General features: G+C 32.9%; 3 protein-coding genes across 5 annotated transcripts in view; all 3 read right to left on the bottom strand.

Annotated features, from left to right (window-relative positions):
• LOC139489793 (angiopoietin-related protein 6-like) overlaps positions 1–25734 on the bottom strand; it is a 141508-nt gene that overhangs the window by 45892 nt on the left and 69882 nt on the right. The gene's annotated exons all lie outside the window — the stretch shown is intronic.
• On the bottom strand, positions 1361–5654 carry LOC139489344 (uncharacterized). Its single transcript, XM_071275654.1, has 2 exons — positions 4675–5654; positions 1361–4470 (listed from the first exon to the last, which is right to left on the bottom strand). The coding sequence occupies exon 2, from the start codon at positions 3758–3760 to the stop codon at positions 1361–1363; it is 2400 nt and encodes a 799-aa protein (XP_071131755.1). The 5' UTR covers positions 3761–4470; positions 4675–5654.
• LOC139489785 (uncharacterized) overlaps positions 16045–25734 on the bottom strand; it is a 324072-nt gene continuing 314382 nt past the window's right edge. For all 3 annotated transcript variants that reach the window (XM_071276613.1, XM_071276614.1, XM_071276615.1), the window contains 3 exons: positions 24690–24737; positions 22495–22542; positions 16045–21589 (listed from right to left, as the gene is read on the bottom strand). In XM_071276613.1, coding sequence (XP_071132714.1) covers positions 16077–21589; positions 22495–22542; positions 24690–24737 — 5609 coding nt within the window. In that variant the 3' untranslated portion in view covers positions 16045–16076. The remainder of the gene's footprint in view (positions 21590–22494; positions 22543–24689; positions 24738–25734) is intronic.

Here is a 25734-nt window from a genome sequence, read left to right as displayed (position 1 = left end):
TCCTTTGCTTTTCCTTTAATTTCTTCTTTTGTCTCTGCAGATATATCTCCTATTACTATGTCTTTGCATTTCACTATCACTTTATGGTTTTTGCACTCATTGTACAGTTTGTTATTATACATATCTACACTTTTGTTGTGGCAAATGTAGGATACTCTGGAATATCAGATTGTATTACTCTTGTCTTTAAAAAATTCACATCTTCAACAGTTTGGTTTCCTTCTCTTATTCTGTTAAGTATCTCTGCAAATGTTTTATCATTTTTCTGTCTCATTATATCTGTCAGTTCATAAAACATGAATTTTTCTTTCCACACATTTTGTGATAAAATTTCAGTAGAATTGCCAGAAGTTTGTTTAAAAATCCAGGAATCCATTACTGGCCTAAGTTGGAAAAGATCTCCAATAGTGATGATATTAATCCCTCCAAATGGTTTTGATACACCCATAATTTCTTGCATCCTCTGATTGATAAAACAAAATAATTTTGATCCACACATTGAAATTTCATCTATGATAATAAGTTGAAGATGTTCAAGTTGATGTCTAAATGTATTTAAAAGTTCATGTTTTAATGGACGATACTGAAATCCCTGGTTTGCTGGAACTCCAAATGCTGCATGCAATGTAACACCTCCTATCAAATACGCTGCTTTACCTGTTGGTGCAGCCAGAATAATGGACTTCTAATTTGGATTTTCTCCCTGTGTTGTATTGTAATATTTTATTAGTGCTTGGTATATGCATTTTGTAAGTCTTGTTTTTCCTACTCCTGCTCCACCACTTAAAAAAAGCATAAATTGTTTGTCATCAGATTTTGATATGTTAAGCACATGATAAAAAAACTCAATTTGTTTCTGGTTTAATGACCTACACATATTTCTAAATTCTGTATCAGTTAATCTGTTTCTTAATTTTTCTTCTTCTATGTCTGTTCCTGTACACTGTAAATCATTGGCAATATCATATTGTGTGAAGATGTCTTCACCCATCTAAAGAAGGTCTTCAGATTCTTTTTCATCTTCATCCTTCAGTTCTATATGCTGTGTTACAGGGGCAACTTCGTCAAATGCTTCTTCTTCTAACTCATTTTCAATAAGATGTTCAGCTTCTTCAATTTCTTCAGCATGATGTTCATATTGAGTTGCATTGCAGTCAGTACCTTCTTTTACACTGTTGTATTTATCTTCATATGTGTCAAAGGGATATATAATCCTTTCTTCTTTTCTCCAAGGTTGAAAAAGAAGAAGTTTTTCTCGATGGAAATTTTCAGGGTCTTTTGTCTTTGAATATCTTACATATCTGATGACTTTTTTCTTCTTTCTGTGTTTTAAAATTACTCCATTCCTATATTTTAAAGTTTAAGGATCATTTTCAGGGTCATATTCATCTTGACTTAAGTTTTCATCTTCCAAATTATCTTCAATGTCAGTTTCCTCAATTTCTTCTTCATTTTTCAATTTATCTGTTTTTGCTTTCTTTTCTGATCTAAGGTCATACCATGCTGCAAAATCTGCCAAACATATACTTTCTTCCTTCTTGGGTCTCTGAGAATATCGTTTTATAATGTTGTCACATTGAACGTTCGTGCTGTTATCTGGCAACTTTTGTAACTCCTCATTTGGTTTTATAATAAATGGACGTTCTTCTGGGGGAGATGTATTTATGAAAATATGTCCACAGCTTGAATTTTTCAGCTTCATTTGTAAAACTATGTAAACAGCCTCCTGTGCAGATATTTCGACATGTTTTAAAAATTTGTTACCCATAGTTTTTACTTGATTGTTCATAGAGCTATTTTGCTTGTGAGCTTCCTCGCATGCTCTTCTTAAAAGGTTACTCATCCCTCTCTGTCCTTTACTAACATAGTTTACAATATACATTAAGCATGCAAATGCATTGGTAACAAATTGTATGTCCATGTTAGCCATCCATGCTTGCAATACAGTATCATTGTACCCATTGATGCGAATGCATTCTGGATCTCTCTTTAAAAAAACCTTTGTTTCTTTTAAAGATGATCTAATGGCAAGAATATAGTCATCTTCGGTCATTTTGATGTCTTGCAAAAATTCTTCAAAAGTACAATCTAAGGACATTTGTTGTGCTAAACGTTTCTGAATAAGTTCATAGCCCTTTGCGTGTCTCTTCACTTCCTTAGGAGTCATATTTGATGGCAGTTTATCTAGAATGATAGTCTTTTTCATAGGTGGTAGTGGAAAATTGAAACGGCAGGTTTTTTTCTTTTGCTTTCTACATGTATGTGTATCCCTATGCATTTGCAATTTTACTAAATCTTGTTGTCCATCCTGAACTGGCAAATTTCTATTTGTGGTGATATATTTAGATATAAAGTCTTCAATATCTTTGTTTTCGTTTATTTCCAAGAAGGGTGCATTCTCAATCCATAAAACTGAATGAACATGTGGTGAACCTCTTTGTTGGAATTCTATTCGATAAAAAAAATCTTTAACTTTCCCAAGAGGCATTAGAGATGAGTTCAAAAAAGAATGGAAAAACTTTTGTACTTTGTAATCAAAGTAGCGAGCAGTGGTGACTGGATCAGATCGCACCAATCGGCATTTAGTTTGCCAGGTCATGGTATTTATATCTGCATCTGAATACTGTACTCCATCAATTATTTTTCCAAGTGACCTTAATAGTGGTTTCCATCTTGTTTCTGCTGATGACAGGGAAATAAACCAAGTTGGTAAACCCAATTGCCTAACCATAGCAAATAAATCTTTTTTGGCAGATTCCCAGTACGGTGGTGATCCTCGTAGTGTTCTAAATATTCTGTAACCATCATCTAACTTTACCAAAGTATCGACATTGCTTTCGTCTTTTAAATCTTTTGCTGTAATTTTCTTTCCTTTGGTTTTTACTCGTCGTAGTGACAACCAAACCTTATCTTGAATTTGTTTCATTTGAATTTTTTTGGCTTTGAAAAAGATATTAGTAATATTTTGTGCTGCTCTTCGATCATTTTGGCGTAGTTCGGACTTGCATATTTCGCTATATTTCACCGACACTGTTCGTTCTTTGTTTGATGGACGTTTTTCACCACAAAATAAACCAGGAAATGACAATTCTTCAATAGCATCTCCAAAAGGGCTAACTGGTAAGTTACCTTCACTTGGTGCAAATGACAGTATATTTCTCTGACTATCTAAGTTTTCTGGGTATAACATTGTGTCATAGACCCCATCACATTCCTGCTGTTTTTCCATATCATCTTTATTAACAAAATCATCACCATATTCACTCCATAGGTCATCTTCTTCTGTCTTGTCTGTCTCTTGTTTCATTTTAGTTTTTTCTTCATTCTGTTTGTTTTTTATTTCAGGTGATTTAACGGGATGAGGATGATTTGTTTCTGGATTTTTTTCAATAAATGTATCCCAATCTGTGTTTTCTAAACTTTGCATATGTTCAGTAAGCCATTTCTCATCAAGTCCATCCGTGACGTACTGCTTAAACAAAGGCTTAGTCAGAAGATATTTTGTTGCATCTATACATTTTTGTGGTGTTATATTCTGAAACATTACATGTGATTTGTATCTTAATCTTCTTTTCAATTTTACTGGTATTGTCTGTGACTCTGGCAGTCTTCTTGGAAGCATTTTAACAGTTGACATATTATCAGCTGGAACATTGACTACATTTCCTTGAATACCAAACTGACCTCCACTGGGAAGTTCACGCATTTGAAAAAATGTTGATACTGGTGCCACAAGCTTTTCTTCCAGAGAATTTAGCATCAAAACTTGTGGTTTTAACGGGAAATTTAGTTTATTATAAATTGCTAAATTTGGCAGTTTACCCTTCTTCAAAGATTTTAAACATGTGCGACAGACATACTCAAATCCATCAATACTATTTTTCTTTCGAACACACTGTGAAAATAAGGGTTCTTTCAAATTTTGTAGTTTTTCAACTGGTTCAACAGATTCCTTAAACCACAGCTGGTCGCATGATGTACATCTGTAAATGCAAGCTGTTGAAACCTCATGATGAAATGCATCAATCAATTCATGTAAATCTAAAGCTTTGTTAATACTACTATTGCGTTTCCTGTCAATGTCATGCTCAAAGGCTTAAGGTTGGGTCACTTCTTCTTTTATTATTGTAATCTTTTTCAAATTTCATAAAAATTGGATCAGTTCTTCTACTTTTATTATGGTTTTTCTCAAATGTAACAAACTCTGGATCAGTCCTTCTCTTTCTATTGTACTCCTTCTCAAATGCAATAAACTCTGGATTTGACCTTCTGTTTTTGTTGTGCTCCTTCTCAAATGCAACAAACTCTGGATTTGATCTTCTGTTTTTGTTGTGCTCTTTCTGATTGGCAACAAATTCTGGATTTGTCCATCTCTTTTTGTTGTGCTCCTTCTCAAATGCAACAAACTCTGGATCAGTCCTTCTTTTTTTATTGTGCTCCTTCTCAAATGCAACAAACTCTGGATTTTACCTTCTCTTTTTGTTGTGCTCCTTCTCAAATGCAACAAACTCTGGATCAGTCCTTCTTTTTTTATTGTGCTCCTTCTCAAATGCAACAAACTCTGGATTTGACCTTCTCTTTTTGTTGTGCTCCTTCTCAAATGCAACAAATTCTGGATTTGACCTTCTGTTTTTGTTGTGCTCTTTCTGATTGGCAACAAATTCTGGATTTGACCTTCTGTTTTTGTTGTGCTCTTTCTGATTGGCAACAAACTCTGGATTTGTCCATCTCTTTTTGTTGTGCTCCTTCTCAAATGCAACAAACTCTGGATCAGTCCTTCTCTTTTTGTTGTGTGCCTTCTCAAAAGCAACAAACTCTGGATTAGTCCTTCTCTTTTTATTGTAGTCTACTTCAAAATGTTTAAATTTACTTTCTAGTCTTCGATTTTGATGACTTATTCTTTCCTTTTCTGCATAATCTGTATTGGATCGTCTCATTTGCATGAATTTTCTCATATACTCTGTTTTCCTTATTTTCTTTTCTCAGATTCTTGTTTTTTTGGTTGTCTTTGTTCCCTTTTTTCATCAAAATGTCCACAGGGTAATGTTTTATGAACTGTTGAGGTTGACAAAACAATATCATAATGATTACCATTTGTATGATTTAGATAAATACCAGTTTCATCTGTTATAATATTTGGATTTAGGTAGTTTGCATCAAATTTGGTCCACTTATATGAGTTATTGCCAGTGTTGACATAGGTGAAAATATGAGTTCTTAATAAATTAGATGCTACAAAAATCTCAACTTCTGTTGCCCAACTTCCTGGAATATTTATTTGATTTTGCAGTACATAAGAAAAACATGTTTGACCATGTTGTAGAAGGGAATGAAGATTTGTCCCTAAGTGATGGATATGATTAACTATTGCAGATCTTATTTTGATATGATTTGTCTCAGTTCCTGTAATAGCATAAGAAATGGCTCTGTAAAAGCAGTTTCCATCACCTATAATTTTCTGTAAGTCTTTAGGATTTCCAATTATGTTTGGCGCAGTTAAATCATACAATGGATATGATGATTTCTCAAACCTTAACCCTAAATTTGTGCAATGTTTCATTTGCCATGTCAAGTTTATCGGTTTAAATTGGAAGATTTCATGTATAACATCAAGTGCAACAAGATCTTGATCTGTCTTCTGAGTGTTATTCTTGACTTTATCTGTCTTCTGAGTGTTATTCTTGACTTTATCTGTCTTCTGAGTGTTATTCTTGACTTGATCTGTCTTCTGAGTGTTATTGTTGACTTGATCTGTCTTCTGAGTGTTATTCTTGACTTGATCTGTCTTCTGAGTGTTATTGTTGACTTGATCTGTCTTCTGAGTGTTATTGTTGACTTCATCTGTCTTCTGAGTGTTATTGTTGACTTGATCTGTCTTCTGAGTGTTATTCTTTACTTTATCTGTCTTCTGAGTGTTATTCTTTACTTGATCTGTCTTCTGAGTGTTATTGTTGACTTCATCTGTCTTCGGAGTATTATTGTTGACTTCATCTGTCTTCTGAGTGTTATTCTTGACTTTATCTGTCTTTTGAGTGTTATTCTTTACTTTATCTGTCTTTTGAGTGTTATTCTTTACTTCATCTTTTGTTTCATTTTCTGTATTCAAGGTTTTTCCTGCATGTCGACAGATATGATTGGAACATTTTTGGTATGTTGAGAAAAGAATTGAACACATCTGGCAATATGAGCATTTATGAGATCTTAGTCTATTCTCTGTAGAATATTCCTTTTTACAAAGTTGGCATTTCAGCATCTCCTTGTTTAATATCTGTTGTTTGCAATTATGTCTTTTCAATTTTTGTGCTGATGGAAAGGTTTTTCTACATAGTTGGCATATATTACATGCATGGTTTTGAAGACCTTTTCTAGTCTTGTAAGATTTGCTGCATTCATTGCATATATACATATCTGTAAAACACAATGTATAAGGGACGACATCAAAAATTCAATGAAGGATAAAAAACTTAATTCAAATAAATTGCTGGGGGAGGGGGTCAAAGTTGCAGCAAGTTTTGTTTAATTGCCATTGATTTTATATATATATCCATATTGGTCAATCTATTTTTCGAAAATTAAGTTTAGAGGGGGTAAGGGTGTCAGTGAAAAAAACTATATGAATTAAGTTTTTTATCCTTCATTGACCACTTGATGTCGTCACTAAATGACACATGTGCAAATCGCAACAAAGAGTTGCTCACTATGTCATGCATATGATAGAGGGTGGTAATGTAGGTACCTTCAGGACCAATTACGGTAAAAATTCTTGCCAATAACCGTTAACGGTAGTTTTTGGTGCATGATGATAAAATATGCACTTTCTTTTAGACAATACAAAAATCAAATGATTTCGACGTAAAGTCGACTCTCGTTATGTCGAAGTCAGCCGGACCAGAGAAATATTTCGAGATACACGTAGTTCGACTCAAACGAACACCGGAAGTTCGACAATCTAAGGGACACAACTCTTGCTTAGCTTGGTAAAGCTAAAATAAATCCGGGTGAATATGGCGAGGGGATCAATATTCTAGTATCAGATCGATGTATTTGTATGTCACAGTCTTTTATTATTATAATGACATTATTTTTACTTATTCAATTGTTTCAATTAAAAAAAATCCTATGGCTTTTCCAAGAGAGTATAACAAGATCAAAGACGCCGTTTGAGTAGTTTTTAGGTGATCATCAACGGAAGCCATAATCCTCACTTTATACACACCCAAGCTCATTAGTGTAAATCACAAATTAATTGTTTTGTAAACATTTTAAATACTTTTTAATGAACATTAACAATGCATCACTAATTATTTATCAAAATTCTATAAAAGATAATCTTAGGTAAATATATAAACACTCATGGAAATAGCATGTCATAAATCAATACAGTGGTCAGTGACTGGAAATTTAATTACACGTGTATTGTCAGATTAACTCTGCAATCCATTTAAATCCCGGAGGTCATGTTTTGACATATGTGTATTAGTTCGAGATAAAAAATGAATTTTGAATACTTAGTTTACCTTGGGACCGTAAATTGAGTTTGACTCAACCGAAATTTCGACTCATCAGGAATTACATACTTTTGTATGGAATAAAGTTTGGGACCACGTGAAAACTTCGACTAATCCGAAATTTCGGGTCAACCAAGTTCGAGACAACGAGAGTTAACTGTATCACATTAATTTTTTGTCTACAAAAGACTCATCAGTGACGCTCGAATCCAAAAAAGTTAAAAAGCCAAATAAAGTACGAAGTTGAAGATTTTAATCAATTTGACGCTAACGGTAGCTGAAATTGCCTTTTGACGCCTGATGGTAAAGGGCATTACTACCCTCATGATACTTACCTTTGTGTATCAGACATTTGATATAAAAAGGTAATATGTAGCTAACTTTGCATGGCCATGTGTATTTAAAGGTGTACTAGCTGTCAAATTCATGTTCACCAATTTTAATCAAATTCTCATATCTGATTTAAAACAATGTAAAACATTTGTCCAAACTATTAAAAAGTTCTTTTCCTTTAAATAACTTTACATATACATTTCACTTGTTATCTATCTCAAGCTAAGGGGTTAAATTGAAGGTCACTTGAATACAAATTCAATGAAATTAAATTATTCACTTGCAAGTAAATAATTCATAATCAATGTTTTTTAGTTTATTTTGACAAAATTGAACCATACTGGCTGCTAAAAGTGAATTAATATTCACTTTTTGCATTTAATTATTGATTGATAAAAAAAATAATAGATTAGATTTTTTATATATCTCGTAGCTAGTGCCCCTTTAATATGAATATTTATTATAACCAAATAGAAAGTAACTGTCTAGCAATAAAGGGCAATAAATATTTGATGACATTCTTTTGTTTTGCTGAGCCCTAAGCAAATTAAAGAACCTTAGTGAGCACGCTCACATACCCCATGTCCCCACATTGTCATTGGAGAAATTAAATAAGTATAAGAAAAAAAATTGTATAAGAAAAAATATTAAATAATAATTTTCTGTCAATATACATAGTATGTCCTTATTATCTACAAAATTTCATGAAATTCTGTTGTGTGTTTTCAGAGGAGTTGAGATGACAAACTGTTGCAGAAGTACATTGAAGCAAATAAGTTCAAAGGGGCATAACTCCTAGAAAAAAAATTGAACCGTAATTTCCTGTCGATATGCACATCTACATAGTATGTCCTTATTATCTGAAAAGGTTTCGTGAAATTCTGTTGTGTGGTTTGAGAGGAGTTGCGATGACAAACTGTTGCAGTAGTACATTAAAGTAAATAAGTTCAAAGGGGCGTAACTCCTAGAAAAAAAATTGAATCGCAATTTCCCGTCGATATGCACAACTACATAGTATGTCCTTATTATCTGAAAAGGTTTCGTGAAATTCTGTTGTGTGGTTTGAGAGGAGTTGCGATGACAAACTGTTGCAGTAGTACATTAAAGTAAATAAGTTCAAAGGGGCGTAACTCCTAGAAAAAAAATTGAATCGCAATTTCCCGTCGATATGCACAACTACATAGTATGTCCTTATTATCTGAAAAGGTTTCGTGAAATTCTGTTGTGTGGTTTCAGAGGAGTTGCATTGACAAGAAACAGGACTGACGGACTGACGGACGGACGGACGGGTCAAAAACATTATACCCTCCGCAACTTCGTTGCATGGGGTATAACAAGTGAAACTGTGAGCAACTGGTTTTAAAATATTTTCGTAAACAGGAAAATCTTGAGTGGTGAATCTAAAAACACATCACATGGTGAACTCAAATTTCAGAAATCCTTGTATTGCAGTTCCTGGGGAAAATGTGACGTAACTTTTCAACTGGGCTAATATGTGTAAAATGATACAAGTATTCAGTAAACAGGAAGTTGTTGAGTGATGAATCTCAAAACGCATCACAAGGTATAGCTAACTTATATAAACCCTGAAACCAAATTTCAGAAATCCTTGTAATGTAGTTCCTCAGAGAGATGTGATGAAAATATTCATGTGACGGACAGACAGACAAAAGGACAGACGGATGGATGGACGGAGTGGTAGATGGATTGATGGACTGACCAATGAACAGACAGAGGTAAAACAGTATACCTGCACTTTTTTAAAGTGAGGGTATAATTGTTTATTGTAAAAGGACATTGTTACATAATATAATTAAGCTTAAAAATATTATTAATTGATATTTCTCACATCTATCATTCTATATACTTAGTAATATTACTATTTTATGCTTTTAATAAAAAAAAAATAACTAATTTAATCAATAAGAATACATGTATAATTATTGAAAATAATAGATCTGCAAAAAGGATAAATTTTAACAATATGTTAACTTAAGTCATTTAATTTATATTTGCTACCATCAAATCATGATTATATTTAAAACCAAAGTATACTTATCTTAGATCATATGTATAAAACAATTCTGTAAATGTTATTCTTTAACTTTGTGGAAAGAAAATATTGTTCAATCTGTACACATTTAAACGATTAATTAATATGGTTGTGGTGAACTGTAGTACAGGACAAATGTTCATGCATGAGTGAGCTAATGCTCTAACATTTCCACACCTTCCAAAGTTTCATTTAATCAGTGTTCAGTAATTATTACTTATAACAAAAATGTATGATTTATTCATATTTCCATTAAAAAGATTCTTGTATTCAATATTCAAATTGTTTCTGATTAAAAATAAATAAATGAATATAAAAAGGAATTACACCTTCCATACAACAAATATGGTTGTTTGCTTATAGTTTAAGGAAACAGACCAAAACACAAAAACTTAACACTGAGCAATGAACAGTGAAAATGAGGTCATGGTCAAATAAAACCTGAGCAACTATAGTGCCTAACAAGATTGTGTGAGTTTGACGAAATTGACATTAAAACGATCGTATTGTCTTTTGATGTCCAAAAATAGGCAGATCGTACATATAAAGACTTTATCTAATGACTACATAAATTTGGGATTTATTATTATTATAATATTCGAATGAAACTGAAAAATGTATTTTTTTGTTAAAGATAAACAATAATTTTACCTGGCGTAGCCGTGCGTAAAATGTTTTTCTGTATTTATCTTCGAAAAATGGCGTTTTTAATGGAATAGAACGTAGAACCAGTAAACTTTCCCTTTTTTTCTCCGTAATAGGCTATCAAAAATATTTTATCTAATGTGAATTCGGAAAATTATGTGAAAATATAAAAAGTGGCAATTGTTACCTTTCACACCTTAAGTTTCATTGATAAAACGTAATATGGACTGGTCCAGTGTCCAGTATGCGGGTCATTTAATTTACTTTACACATTCACGCACGGTCTGATTTAATCAATATACTCGTACGAAAAGCATGAACAGTTTGAAGGTAATCAAAAAAACTTAATCCAATCAAATTGCATAAGATTCAATAACAATGTCCAGTCCAAATTATTATAAGTAATAGGGGTAAACTGGGTAGGGAGAAAATGACAGATATTTCAAGTTGATATTTATGCAATAACGAATTAAAATTTGTCGACCAAAGGTTTTGCTACAATTTCAAAAATATATCGATCTGTATTGGTATAGTTTTTGGACATTTCATTGGCGTATTCAAAGCTATAAAAAGTTTGAGCTTCAAAAGTTCAAACAATTATTGACTTTATACAGAAAATTCGTCCTTGTAAAACATTTAATAGTTCACAATTGGTACGTGATTTTAAAGTAAAATTATTTCATAAAACACTGCAAAAAATTTCCTTCATATTGATAAAGTGGTATCGTCATAAAGTGCGTTGAAATGAACAGTGGTATAGCAAACATCGAATTCCCTCACAAAATGTTATCACACACTATAAGATGTAGATCATAAAATATTTCCATACACCAAATATAGTTGACCTATTGCATATATTATAAGAAAAACAGACCAAAACACAAAAACTTAACTATAACTACTGAACCATGAAAATGAGGTCAAGGTCAGATGACACCTGCCAGCTAGACATGTACACCTTACAATCATTCCATACACCAAATATAGTTGACCTATTGCATACAGTATAAGAAAATCAGACCAAAACACAAAAACTTAACTATAACTACTGAACCATGAAAATGAGGTCAAGGTCAGATGACACCTGCCAGCTAGACATGTACACCTTACAATCATTCCATTCACCAATTATAGTTGACCTATCGCATACAGTATAAGAAAAACAGACCAAAACACAAAAACTTAACTATAACCACTGAACCATGAAAATGAGGTCAAGGTCAGATGACACCTGCCAGATGGACATGTACACCTTACAGTCCTTCCATACACCAAATATACAAGACCTATTGCTTATAGTATCTGAGATATGGACTTGACCACCAAAACTTAACCTTGTTCACTGATCCATGAAATGAGGTCGAGGTCAAGTGAAAACTGTCTGACGGGCATGAGGACCTTACAAGGTACGCACATACCAAATATAGTTATCGAATTACTTATAATAAGAGAGAATTTAACATTACAAAAAATATTAACTTTTTTTTCAAGTAGTCACTGAACCATGAAAATGAGGTCAAGGATATTGGACATGTGACTGACGGAAAGTTCGTAACATGAGGCATCCATATACAAAGAATGAAGCATCCAGGTATTCTACCTTCTAAAATATAAAGCTTTTAAGAAGTTAGCTAACGCCGCCGCCGTAGCCGCCGCCGGATCACTATCCCTATGTCGAGCTTTCTGCGACAAAAGTCGCCGGCTCGACAATATATGAATGGTTCATTGAAAAAAATAATTATATCCTTCTTATAAATTCTGCTTTAGATAAAGTTAATTAGAGACACTAAAAAGCCAGTGTTGCTCACATAGATCTTATGTGTATCTTCAACAGTAGGCTGGAATAGATTTCATGACAAAAATCCCTTTCAGTTGATCTGATATAATTTTAGTTTACAATTTCTATTCATCTTCTTTAGTTTTTGCCCAAAATACAAGAGGGCAAAAAAGAGTCATCATTCAAGGTAGGTTGGAATAGATTTCATGAAAAAATCCCTTTCAGTTGATCTGATATTATTTTAGTTTACAATTTCTATTCATCTTCTTTAGTTTTTGCCCAAAATACAAGAGGGTAAAAAAGAGTCATCATTCAAGGTAGGCTGGAATAGATTTCATGACAAAAATCCCTTTCAGTTGATCTGATATTATTTTAGTTACAATCTCTATTCATCTTCTTTAGTTTTTGCCCAAAATACAAGAGGGTAAAAAAAGTCATCATTAAAGGTAGGCTGGAATAGATTTCATGACAAAAATCCCTTTCAGTTGATCTGATATTATTTTAGTTACAGTTTCTATTCATCTTCTTTAGTTTTTGCCCAAAATACAAGAGGGTAAAAAAAGTCATCATTAAAGGTAGGCTGGAATAGATTTCATGACAAAAATCCCTTTCAGTTGATCTGATATTATTTTAGTTACAGTTTCTATTCATCTTCTTTAGTTTTTGCCCAAAATACAAGAGGGTAAAAAAAGTCATCATTAAAGGTAGGCTGGAATAGATTTCATGACAAAAATCCCTTTCAGTTGATCTGATATTATTTTAGTTACAGTTTCTATTCATCTTCTTTAGTTTTTGCCCAAAATACAAGAGGGTAAAAAAAGTCATCATTAAAGGTAGGCTGGAATAGATTTCATGACAAAAATCCCTTTCAGTTGATCTGATATTATTTTAGTTACAGTTTCTATTCATCTTCTTTAGTTTTTGCCCAAAATACAAGAGGGTAAAAAAAGTCATCATTAAAGGTAGGCTGGAATAGATTTCATGACAAAAATCCCTTTCAGTTGATCTGATATTATTTTAGTTACAGTTTCTATTCATCTTCTTTAGTTTTTGCCCAAAATACAAGAGGGTAAAAAAAGTCATCATTAAAGGTAGGCTGGAATAGATTTCATGACAAAAATCCCTTTTAGTTGATCTGATATTATTTTAGTTACAGTTTCTATTCATCTTCTTTAGTTTTTGCCCAAAATACAAGAGGGTAAAAAAAGTCATCATTAAAGGTAGGCTGGAATAGATTTCATGACGAAAATCCCTTTCAGTTGATCTGATATTATTTTAGTTACAATTTCTATTCATCTTCTTTAGTTTTTGCCCAAAATACAAGAGGGTAAAAAAAGTCATCATTAAAGGTAGGCTGGAATAGATTTCATGACAAAAATCCCTTTCAGTTGATCTGATATTATTTTAGTTACAGTTTCTATTCATCTTCTTTAGTTTTTGCCCAAAATACAAGAGGGTAAAAAAAGTCATCATTAAAGGTAGGCTGGAATAGATTTCATGACAAAAATCCCTTTCAGTTGATCTGATATTATTTTAGTTACAGTTTCTATTCATCTTCTTTAGTTTTTGCCCAAAATACAAGAGGGTAAAAAAAGTCATCATTAAAGGTAGGCTGGAATAGATTTCATGACAAAAATCCCTTTCAGTTGATCTGATATTATTTTAGTTACAGTTTCTATTCATCTTCTTTAGTTTTTGCCCAAAATACAAGAGGGTAAAAAAAGTCATCATTAAAGGTAGGCTGGAATAGATTTCATGACAAAAATCCCTTTCAGTTGATCTGATATTATTTTAGTTACAGTTTCTATTCATCTTCTTTAGTTTTTGCCCAAAATACAAGAGGGTAAAAAAAGTCATCATTAAAGGTAGGCTGGAATAGATTTCATGACAAAAATCCCTTTCAGTTGATCTGATATTATTTTAGTTACAGTTTCTATTCATCTTCTTTAGTTTTTGCCCAAAATACAAGAGGGTAAAAAAAGTCATCATTAAAGGTAGGCTGGAATAGATTTCATGACAAAAATCCCTTTCAGTTGATCTGATATTATTTTAGTTACAGTTTCTATTCATCTTCTTTAGTTTTTGCCCAAAATACAAGAGGGTAAAAAAAGTCATCATTAAAGGTAGGCTGGAATAGATTTCATGACAAAAATCCCTTTCAGTTGATCTGATATTATTTTAGTTTAAAATTTCTCTTCACCTTCTTTTGTTTTTGCCCAAAATACAAGAGGGTAAAAAAGAATCATCATTCAAGGTAGGCTGGAATAGATTTCATGACAAAAATCCCATTCAGTTGAACTGATATTATTTTAGTTTACAATTTCTCTCCATCTTTTTTAGTTTTTGCCCAAAATACAAGAGGGTAAAAAAAGTCATCATTCAATGGTAATCGCTCCTATCATGAATCAACACACTTTTGTCTTGTTAATTTTACTTTTAATTTCTATTAATCTATTTTTTTTAGTAAAATTCGTCTGTAAAGGGCAATAACTCTATAAGACGGTAACTTCAGACTAATGACTTTTTTGTGGATTTTGTCTTGTGGATCATTCTTGTAATTATGAGTATATCTTTATCTATTATAGTTGTCTAGAAAATAAGCAAAAAAATGAGAAAAGGGTAAAATTGTCATTTAAAAGCAGTAACTCCAATAAGAAGTCATGTAATAGTTTTGACTTAAAAATGGACAATAGGGTGGAGCTCAATAATCTATACATATTTGCCCATATCAGATTTTATCTATTTATTGTGGTTAAGTAGAGAAGACTTGTCCATAAACCTTGGCTAGCAAAGATGGGTCATTAGACACATCCTTTGAACAAGATACCCCAATGATGAGTTTGTAAATTAGTTAAATCTGGGAACAATATGTCAGTATATATTTTCCTGGTTAAATTTGGCCTAGTTATTTCAGAGAAGAAGATATTATAAAAGTTAAGATAAATTAGGGGTATAGAAAAAAAAATGACAGATTTTTTTTCTTCTTTGCGAATATGAAGATTTTACATTGCTTTTTAAAAAAAATGATAAAAATTATGGGTCACTGTACTATTTTTCAAGGTAGTTGAGTCGTTAAAAATTTCCAAAATTTGCTTTGATTGGTCATGAAAAAACACATTTTTGTGCATACAAAGACATCTATGAGACAGAATTTTGAAATAAAATAGGAAAAGATAGGTTTTAAAATTTATTTTGATAAAATAAAATTTCTAAAAAGAAAAAAAATTTCTTGCAAAAAGAACATTAATTGCACTTTTCTATGACTAATGTTATCATAATAATGGTTCAATTGCACAAACATTAAAATAAATATAGTTTAGTTTAAACATATTTATTTATAGTGGATTGGGAAACAAGTTTTGCAACTTATATTAATCCCTTTCCACTTTGCGGGTGCGAGTGCTGCCTTGTAGCGGCATTAGCCTGCTCTTTTTCGAAATCTACAAGGGTGTCTTTAACGTGCAAGAGATATGGCTCTCTCTTAACACGGGTCAGCCATTTATCGTCCCCTTCCGACGGACTATCATCGTTTCCTCGAGACCATACTCGCAAATGGTGTCAAGTTTGGTATACGCTTCTAACATAAGTACACATTAGACACCAATGCAGTAATTTAAAAGTGGGGACATTTCAACCCCGGCACACCATGAAACATTCACATATTTTTTTCTTCATTAAACAATTTGTTTTTACATCCCCTCAACAACTCCCTGGATCACAAATGCACATAAACAACACCCAGCAATAGTATAAAGCTGAATTAATGATTGTATTTCATATGTGATACAAGTGCAGATTTCATATAACACCTGAAATTACAAATGTCACACTGAAAAGGCTTATAATTTTCATGAACGATCTTTACATGGTTTTTAAGCAGGTAATTGTAATAGAATTTCTTATTACATATTTCACATTGGAAAGATTTGTCAGAATGTTTCAGTTTCATGTGTATATCTAACACAGGTTTACTTGCATATAATCTGCCACAGATTTTACATGGTAAAGCAATCTTTTCACTTGAATGTTTCAAACTAAAATGTCTTTTTATTGCACCATTGGTAGATAAAATCAACCCACATATTAAGCATTTATACCCTGATGTTTCGGACTTGAGCACATATTTTTTCCTTATATGTTTTTGCCTATGCCTTTTCAAATCATCAGGTCTACGAAACTTCTCTCCACAAACTTCACACATAAACTCTTTTTCTTGATGAACCAGTAAATGTAACCTCATACACTTTCTCATCACAATTTTACCACATTGCTCACAAGCAATATTTTCCCTCAACTTGGAAATATGTTTGTCCTCAATTAAATGTTCCTTGAACTTGTGTCTTCTCAAACTTTTCGAGGTCAAATACTTCTGGTCACAAACAAAACAGGTATATTTAGGTTTCTCTTTTTCACATACTTTCAAATGTTCCTTCATTTGGTGTCTTTCTAATGTTTTTTTATGCTTAAACTGCATGTTACATATATTACAGCCAAAAGTTTCCCTTTCATGTTCATTTGCAATATGCTTCCTCAGCATAATATAGTAAGTAAACTTTTCTTGACAAATCTCACACTTGTACCTATCTTTGTGTTTTTCCTGATATTTCTTCCTTTGCTTTTTAGCATCTGCTAATCTTTGTTCAATGCTCTTTTTTTTACGGCGACATTGTCTATATTTCGTTTTTTTACGATAAATGCTCAAGGCATCCACGAGAGGGTGAACAGTCTTTACATGAAGTTGTAGTTGTTCTAAAGTGTTGATTGTAATATTACATAAATAACAGTGAAAAATACCGGTTTTTGTTGACCTATGCTTTTTTTCCACATGTCTCCAGGTCAAACTTTCAAAATGAAAAATTTTTCCACAGTAAAAACAGTTTTTACCTTCGCATTCCCCGCAGTTTTCACAAGAAAAACAAGCTTTTCTTGTACAAGTTTGATTATGAATGTTTTCTTTGCAGAAGTTTTTTATATATGAACATTGCGGACATTTTTGTAAATTGATGCTTTCTTCTCCAACTAGTTCTTCTTTTATTTTGTTTTTATTTCCTTTCCTATTCATATAACTTTCTTCTTTTTCTTTCTTGCATTCATGATTGTCAGCAAAAAATGCCTGTTGGCAAAAACGACAGTACTTTGTGTCTTTTTGGTGCTTTTTATAGAAATGCTCATAAAGACTTTGATCAGATGTCCCAAAAAAAATCCTAGAGCAAACTGGACAGGATTTTTTGACAAATTGTTTCCTTTTGGAATTAAAACAATAAAATGTTTTTTTCATTTCTTTGTTCAAAATTTGGTTTAATATCTCTTTTTTTTGTTCATCAGTCTTTTCTACAAATATCTCTCTGTTTTGTTCATCAGTCTTTTTTACAAATATCTCTTTTTTTTGTTCATCAGTCTTTTTTACATATGTTTTTTTTTTAAACATGATCTTATCTAACTTCTCCTGTGCAAGCTGCCGTAGTGTCTTTGCTGACATTCTTAGCCATGGCATCACTTCAATTCCTCTTCTTTTTCTTTTGTCAAAATGATCCAAAGAAGGACATGCAGTAATTTCAGTCAAAATGTCCTCCTTCAACTTTGTATTCAATTTTTCACAAAAATGATCACCCATTTCTTCAGTTGAATCAAAATCCATCTTACAATATATGCACTCTGCTCTTGTTGTATGCACATTATAGATGTGATCATTTAATTGAGAAAGAGAAATTAACCCTATTTTGCATGTTCTGCAATAGCATGGTAAACGTATATCTTTAGTTTTAGTCTCTTCTAATGTCTTGGGATTATCTTTAACAAAAACATACCATTGATTGTATTGCCCTCTGACTCTCCTTTCTAATATTTTATTTTCTGACCCAAAATGTACAATTATTTGAGTCAAAGGATTTATTTTCATTTGTACAATCACTCTAGCACATTCATGATTACACATACCTAAATGATTTGTAAAATATATATGACAAATCACACATTGTATCTGTCTGTGTACACTCCAAGCATGTGCATTTAACTTCTTGAGAGAACTAAAAAATAATTTGCATGGGCTGCAGAAACAATTGACCTGTGTTGTTTTTATCTGCTCTTTAACTATAAATGAATCTTGAAGTTGAATCTCATTAATTTGGGTAGGATTCTTAAAATTTCCAGGAACAGTGTTACTTCCAAAAACAATCTCTGCTTCAGTGTAACTATATGTGACAATGTCTGTTTCAGTGTTATTATTAGCGACCATCTCTGCTTCAGAATGAATTCTAGTGACCATTTCTGCTTCAGTGTTACTATAAGCGACCATCTCTGCTTCAGTGTTACTATTAGCGACCATTTCTGCTTCAGTGTTACTATTAGCGACCATCTCTGCTTCAGTGTTACTATTAGCAACCATCTCTGCTTCAGTGTTACTATTAGCGACCATTTCTGCTTCAGTGTTACTATTAGCGACCATCACTGCTTTAGTGTTACTATTAGCAACCATCTTTGCTTCAGTGTTACTATTAGTGACTATTTCTACTTCAGTGTTACTATTGGCGACCATCTCTGCTTCAGTGTTACTATTAGCGACCATCTCTGCTTCAGTGTTACTTTTAGTGACCATCTCTGCTTCAGATTTAATTCTAGTGACAATTTCTGCTTCAGTGTTACTATTAGCAACCATCACTGCTTCAGTGTTACTATTAGTGACCATCTCTGCTTCAGATTTAATTTTAGTGACCATTTTTGCTTCAGTGTTACTATTAGTGACCATCACTGCTATAGTGTTACTGTTAGCAACCATCTCTGCTTCAGTGTTACTATTAGTGACCATCTCTGCTTCAGATTTAATTGTAGTGACCATTTCTGCTTCAGTGTTACTATTAGTAACCATCTCTGCTTCATTGTTACTATTAGTGACCATTTCTGCTTCAGCATTACTATAAGCGACCATTTCTGCTTCAGTGTTACTATTAGCGACCATCACTGCTTCAGTGTTACTATTAGTGACCATCGCTACTTCAGATTTAATTCTAGTGACCAAATCTGCTTCAGTGTTACTATAAGGGACCATTTCTGCTTCAGTGTTACTATAAGGGACCATTTCTGCTTCAGTGTAACTATTAGTGACTATCTCTACTTCAGATTTAATTCTAGTGACTATTTCTCCTTCAGTGTTACTATTAGTGACCATCTCTGCTTCAGTGTTACTATTAGTGACCATTTCTGCTTCAGTGTTACTATTAGCGACCATCACTGCTTCAGTGTTACTATAAGCGCCCATCTCTGCTTCAGTGTTACTATAAGCAACCATTTCTGCTTCAGTGTTACTATTAGCGACCATTTCTGCTTCAGTGTTACTATTAGCGACCATATCTGCTTCAGTGTTACTAAAAGTGACCATTTCTACTTCTGTGTTACTATTAGTGACCATCTCTGCTTCAGTGTTACTATTAGTGACCATTTCTGCTTCAGTGTTACTATTAGCGACCATCACTGCTTCAGTGTTACTATTAGTGACCATCGCTACTTCAGATTTAATTCTAGTGACCAAATCTGCTTCAGTGTTACTATAAGGGACCATTTCTGCTTCAGTGTTACTATAAGGGACCATTTCTGCTTCAGTGTAACTATTAGTGACTATCTCTACTTCAGATTTAATTCTAGTGACTATTTCTGCTTCAGTGTTACTATTAGTGACCATCTCTGCTTCAGTGTTACTATTAGTGACCATTTCTGCTTCAGTGTTACTATTAGCGACCATCACTGCTTCAGTGTTACTATAAGCGCCCATCTCTGCTTCAGTGTTACTATAAGCAACCATTTCTGCTTCAGTGTTACTATTAGCGACCATTTCTGTTTCAGTGTTATTATTAGCGACCATCTCTGCTTCAGAATGAATTCTAGTGACTATTTCTGCTTCAGTGTTACTATTAGTGACCATCTCTGCTTCAGTGTTACTATTAGTGACCATTTCTGCTTCAGTGTTACTATTAGCGACCATCACTGCTTCAGTGTTACTATAAGCGCCCATCTCTGCTTCAGTGTTACTATAAGCAACCATTTCTGCTTCAGTGTTACTATTAGCGACCATTTCTGCTTCAGTGTTACTATTAGCGACCATATCTGCTTCAGTGTTACTAAAAGTGACCATTTCTACTTCTGTGTTACTATTAGTGACCATCTCTGCTTCAGTGTTACTATTAGTGACCATTTCTTCTTCAGTGTTACTATTAGCGACCATCTCTGCTTCAGTGTTACTGTTAGCGACAATCTCAGCTTCAGTGTTACTATTAGTGACCATCTTTGCTTCAGTGTTACTGTTATTGACTATCACTGCTTCAGTGTTACTATTAGCGACCATTTCTGGATCAGTGTTACTGTTAGAGACCATTTCTGGATCAGTGTTACTATAAGTGACCATTTCTGCTTCAGTGTTACTGTTAGCGACCATCTCTGCTTTAGTGTTACTTCTAGTGACAGCCTCTGTTTTAGTGTTAATTCTTCTGACAATATATGTTTCTTTTTCACTTTTGCTATCTGTTAAAGTGCAACTTCTTATGAATAATTCACTTGGAGTTTTCACAATCTTGGATGCACTGTCTTTTGTGCTTACTGTCTTTTTCTTTCCTGCTAAATAATGTGCACCATTGCCACCTTCTGCAAGATAATGTGTACCATTGCTACCTTCTGCTAAATAATGTGTACCATTGCCACCATCTGTTGTATTGATGTCATTTTCTGCTTTACGTGTACAGTTGTCACCTTCTGCCTCATAATTATTACAAATTATACCATTGTTAGTATTTGTACTTCCTTTAACTTTTTGAACATTTAGCTTTTGTCGCTTTGATAGTTTTTGTATTAAAGGTACAGTCATCTTATAACAAATTACAAACTTTTCCATCTTATAGCTATGATTTAATTTTTTCAATCTTTCACAAACATGGTCTCTGAATTCTCTTTTAAGCAAAAAGTCTTTTTTACAAAAAGTACATTGTTTTCTCTCTCCGTGGAGTAAGATCACATGATGATTAAATTGAAGGAGAGATGTATAGGTCTTATCACAAGTTTCACAAAAACATATGATACTGTCGGTTGCTCTTATCCAATTATCCCTCCTAATTAGGCACACGTCACAAATAATATGAAACATAACATGGCCACAGTCGGTCCTCTTTTCCGGAAGTTGCATATCATGATGTTGTAGCAGACTATCAAGATGCCAAAATTGTTTTGGACATATCCTACAAGCAAGCATCCCTGAGGCCAATACAGGAATGGAATCAGCAATGGTAGGACCTAATGAAAAATAAATGAAACAAATTAGATACTTAAATTTTGTAATTTTTATTTATTTAATGTTATTTGTATATATTTAAACATTAAGATAATTTTTTTTATATTTTCTCAAATTGTTTTTAATGTAAATCATAATTTATTGAAAGATACATTAGGCCACGCCAAATTAATACCTCATTGTCAGATTCCCACTTGTTGAGAAAGGTTGAGCAGAAGACAAAAAAAATCCCCTCTTGCATACAACATCATAAAGGGACATTACTCAGGACAATAAGTCATGCTACCCATAATGCACTTGATCTGAGTTTTGTGGTTATAAGTAATGTGTATAAGTTTCATTATGTTTAGTTGAGGCAAACTCAAGTTTATAAGGTTATAAGCATTGCATACAAGTTTCATAACATTTGGTTGAGGCAACTTGTAAGAGAACGGAAATTTAACATTTTCCATTTTTTTTTTTATTCATAAAGGGTCATAACTCAATAATGGTTACAGTGACCCAAGTAAAATTCAAATTTAATCTGTGTTTTGTTGTAATAGGCAATTGTGTATAAGTTTCATAACATTTGGTTGAGGCAAACTTGAGTGAGAGAACGGAAGCTAAATTTTTAGCAATTTTTCAATTTATACAGAAGCATTACTCTTAAACTGTTATACTGAAGCTACCACAATTCCAACTTGATGTGTGTTTTGTGGTAATAGGCATTGTGTATAATTTTCATAACATTTGGTTGAGGCAAACTAAAGTTAGAGAATGGAAACCAATTTTGGGACATACATACAGATGGAAAAGGGAAAAACTTAATCCCAGGCGGGGGCATCAGAACATCTGACACAAATTCCTAAACCTGAACTTAGTACATCCTTAAAGTTAATTTTTGTTGTTGTATTTATAAGGAACTTACTTCTTATGATGAATTGAACATCACTAAATTTATCGAATTTCTTTTGTCCTACAATATAAAAACAACATGAAATAATTTATTTTGTCCTACCATATAAAAACAACAGGAAATAATTTCTTGCATAGCTCTGATAATATTTCATTTCACAGTGTTTCTTATTCATCAGAAACTGAGGTCCTTCTATTTATTAGCCGATTGGCAATCATACCATATGTCCTTTTTTATATTTAATGAGCATCACTTTATATGTTGTGTACAAGTTAACATTTTGTACAAATCATGATTAAAAAGTGCTTAGGTACAAATTTCAATTTGTACAAAATTTGACTAAACTTTTCATATAACTTGTACAATACTTTATAGTAGGGAGTTTGTTATAAAATAGCGTTGATACACACTATAGAATTGTTCAATGATTTCACAATAAACCTCAACTAACAAGAGTGCACACACTGAAATGTCTCGCCTTCTTTACTAATCATTGATGTTATGTTGATAGTTCTAATAATAAAACTTTATTACAACTGTCACATAACTTAGCATAAACCAAGAAAACTTAACATTGACCTTTGAACCATGAAAATGAGGTCAAGGTCAGATGAACCATGCCAGGTAGGCATGTACAGCTAACAATTCTTCCATACAACAAATAAAATTAACTTATTGCTTATAGTTTAAGAAAAACAGACCAAAACACAAAAGCTTAACACTGAGCAATGAACCATAAAAAATGAGGTCAAGGTCAAATAAAACCTGCGCGACTATCATGTAGATCATAAATATTTCCTTGCACCAAATATAGTTGACCTATTGCATAAAGTATTAAAAAAAAAGGCCAAAACTCAAAAACTTAACTTTGACCACTGAACCATGAAAATGAGGTCAAGGTCATATGACACCTGCTAGGTAGACCTGTACACCTTACAACCATTCCATACACAAAATATAGAAGACCTATTGCATACAGTATAAGAAAATCAGACCAAAACACAAAAACTTAACTATAACCACTGAACCATGAAAATGAGGTCAAGGTCAGATGACACCTGCCAGTTGGACCTGTACACCTTACAACCATTCCATACACAAAATATAGAAGACCTATTGCATACTGTATAAGAAAAACAGACCAAAACACAAAAACTTAACTATAACCACTGAACCATGAAAATGAGGTCAAGGTCAGATGACACCTGCCAGTTGGACATGTTCACCTTACAGTGCTTCCATACACCGAATATACTAGACCTATTGCTTATAGTATCTCAGATATGGACTTGACCTCCAAAACTTAACCCTTCACTGATCCATGAAATGAGGTCGAGGTCAAATGAAAACTGTCTGACGAGCAAGAGGACCTTGCAAGGTACACACATACCAAATATAGTTATCCTATTACATGTACTTATAATAAGAGAGAATTTAACATTACAAAAAATCTTAACTTTTTTTTCAAGTAGTCACTGAACCATAAAAATGAGGTCAAGGACATTGGACATGTGACTGACGGAAACTTCGTAACATGAGGCATCCATATACAAAGTATGAAGCATCCAGGCCTCCAACCTTCTAAAATATAAAGCTTTTAAGAAGTGAGCTAACACCGCCGCCGCAGCCGTAGCCGCCACCGCCCCCCGATCACTATCCCTATGTCGCGCTTTCTGCAACAAAAGTTGCAGGCTCGACAAAAATTATCAAAATAGTTCGGTATCATTTTTTTGATCATGTGCATGAATTATGGTATTGGAATTGCACAAAATGTTTTGCTTTTTAAATACATTTACATTTAGAAGTGCTCTCTTTGCATCAAATGTGATACAATATTTGGTTGTTGAATCTGTTTCTCTAATGATTTAAGACAATATATAGACAATTTTTATCTTTCTATTATAATGATCTACAGAAAATTGTGTTCCTTCAGTATGTCATCATCATACATGGTCACCTATTTTCATGACTTAACAATAGAAATTTCAAAAGAATGCAAGAAAATTTGATGTCATAATTGAATTTTACATCTAATACATAAATATATATATCATTTTGAAGGATCTTCAATGTTTGAAGGAAAATAATCAATTTTCTACATTTTGTTTTGTTTTGAGAACAATGAAAAGAACATCACCAAAAATTATATGCTTTTAAATGTGTGAAATGTGTGAGATCTCATAGTAGTTTTTTAAAATATTATTTACCTCCAGTTTTTGATAAATTTTCTTCTGTGTTCTTTATTTGACTTGTTACTATGAAAAAAAGTTAAAGAAACCATAAGACAACAAATATAATGACTTCTGGTCAATACAGAACTTGAAATGTATGCATTACAGGCCAATAGCCAGGAATTTCCAGGGGGGGGGGGGGGGGGATTTGAACTCATGAACTTGACTTTAACAAACACAATTCGAACAGAACATTGACTTTAACAGTGCTTATTTGTTTTCAAAGGGGGGGGGGGGGGGGGGGCGAGTTCGTCCGAAACCCACGAACCCCCCCTGGCTACAGGTATGCATTGTATAGAGTTTTGTCTATTGTTGAACTGAATTTTGACATCTAAATGACTTTGCTTGCAGTGTCAAAATTTAGTTTTTCCCCTGGAAAATTTATTTTATTATAAACAATGTCATAATATCTGTTTTGTGTTATTACATAAGGAGCAAATATTGTAATATTTGTGCAATTGGAAAAAATATTTCAAAATATGTCTTTTACTCAGAAATTGTATTATGGAGGATCCATTAATTCCTGACAACAGAACCTGACATCTTCCATGTAAAAGTGCACAAACAACTACCTTGAAAATATTTTTTTTTGTTCTATTTTACTATTTTTTGGGCAAATTAGTAGAAAATAAGGTACACAATCAAAATATGCAAAAAGAAAATTTATTCCCCTAATAATAATCTTTTATTTAACAAATTAAAAAAAAATGTTCCTTTATGTCATTTTTGGCAGACATTTTGACAAAATTAATGCCATTAAACTCTGATAGTTTTGCTTAAAGTTGAGTAAAGTTGATTTTACTGCTATAGATAACATTGGATAAAAGAGGGACAAAAGATACCAAAGGGACAGTCAAACTCGTAAATCTAAAACAAACTGACAACGCCATGGCTAACCAGATGCTCCGCAGGGCGTAGCTTTATACGACCGCAGAGGTTGAACCCTGAATGGTTGGGGCAAGTATGGACACAACATTCAAGCTGGATTCAGCTCTAAATTTGGATTGTGATTAAATAGTTG

This window comes from Mytilus edulis, chromosome 9, assembly GCF_963676685.1.
Source record: "Mytilus edulis chromosome 9, xbMytEdul2.2, whole genome shotgun sequence".
NCBI classification, from domain to species: domain Eukaryota; kingdom Metazoa; phylum Mollusca; class Bivalvia; order Mytilida; family Mytilidae; genus Mytilus; species Mytilus edulis.
The sequence above is the reverse complement of the archived record's forward strand: the minus strand, read 5'-3'. Positions and strand labels throughout refer to the sequence as shown.

Excerpts from the sequence above, each read along its gene's own strand:
- LOC139489344 (XM_071275654.1), bottom strand. The coding sequence starts at position 3,760 with ATGCTAAATTCTCTGGAAGAAAAGCTTGTGGCACCAGTATCAACATTT.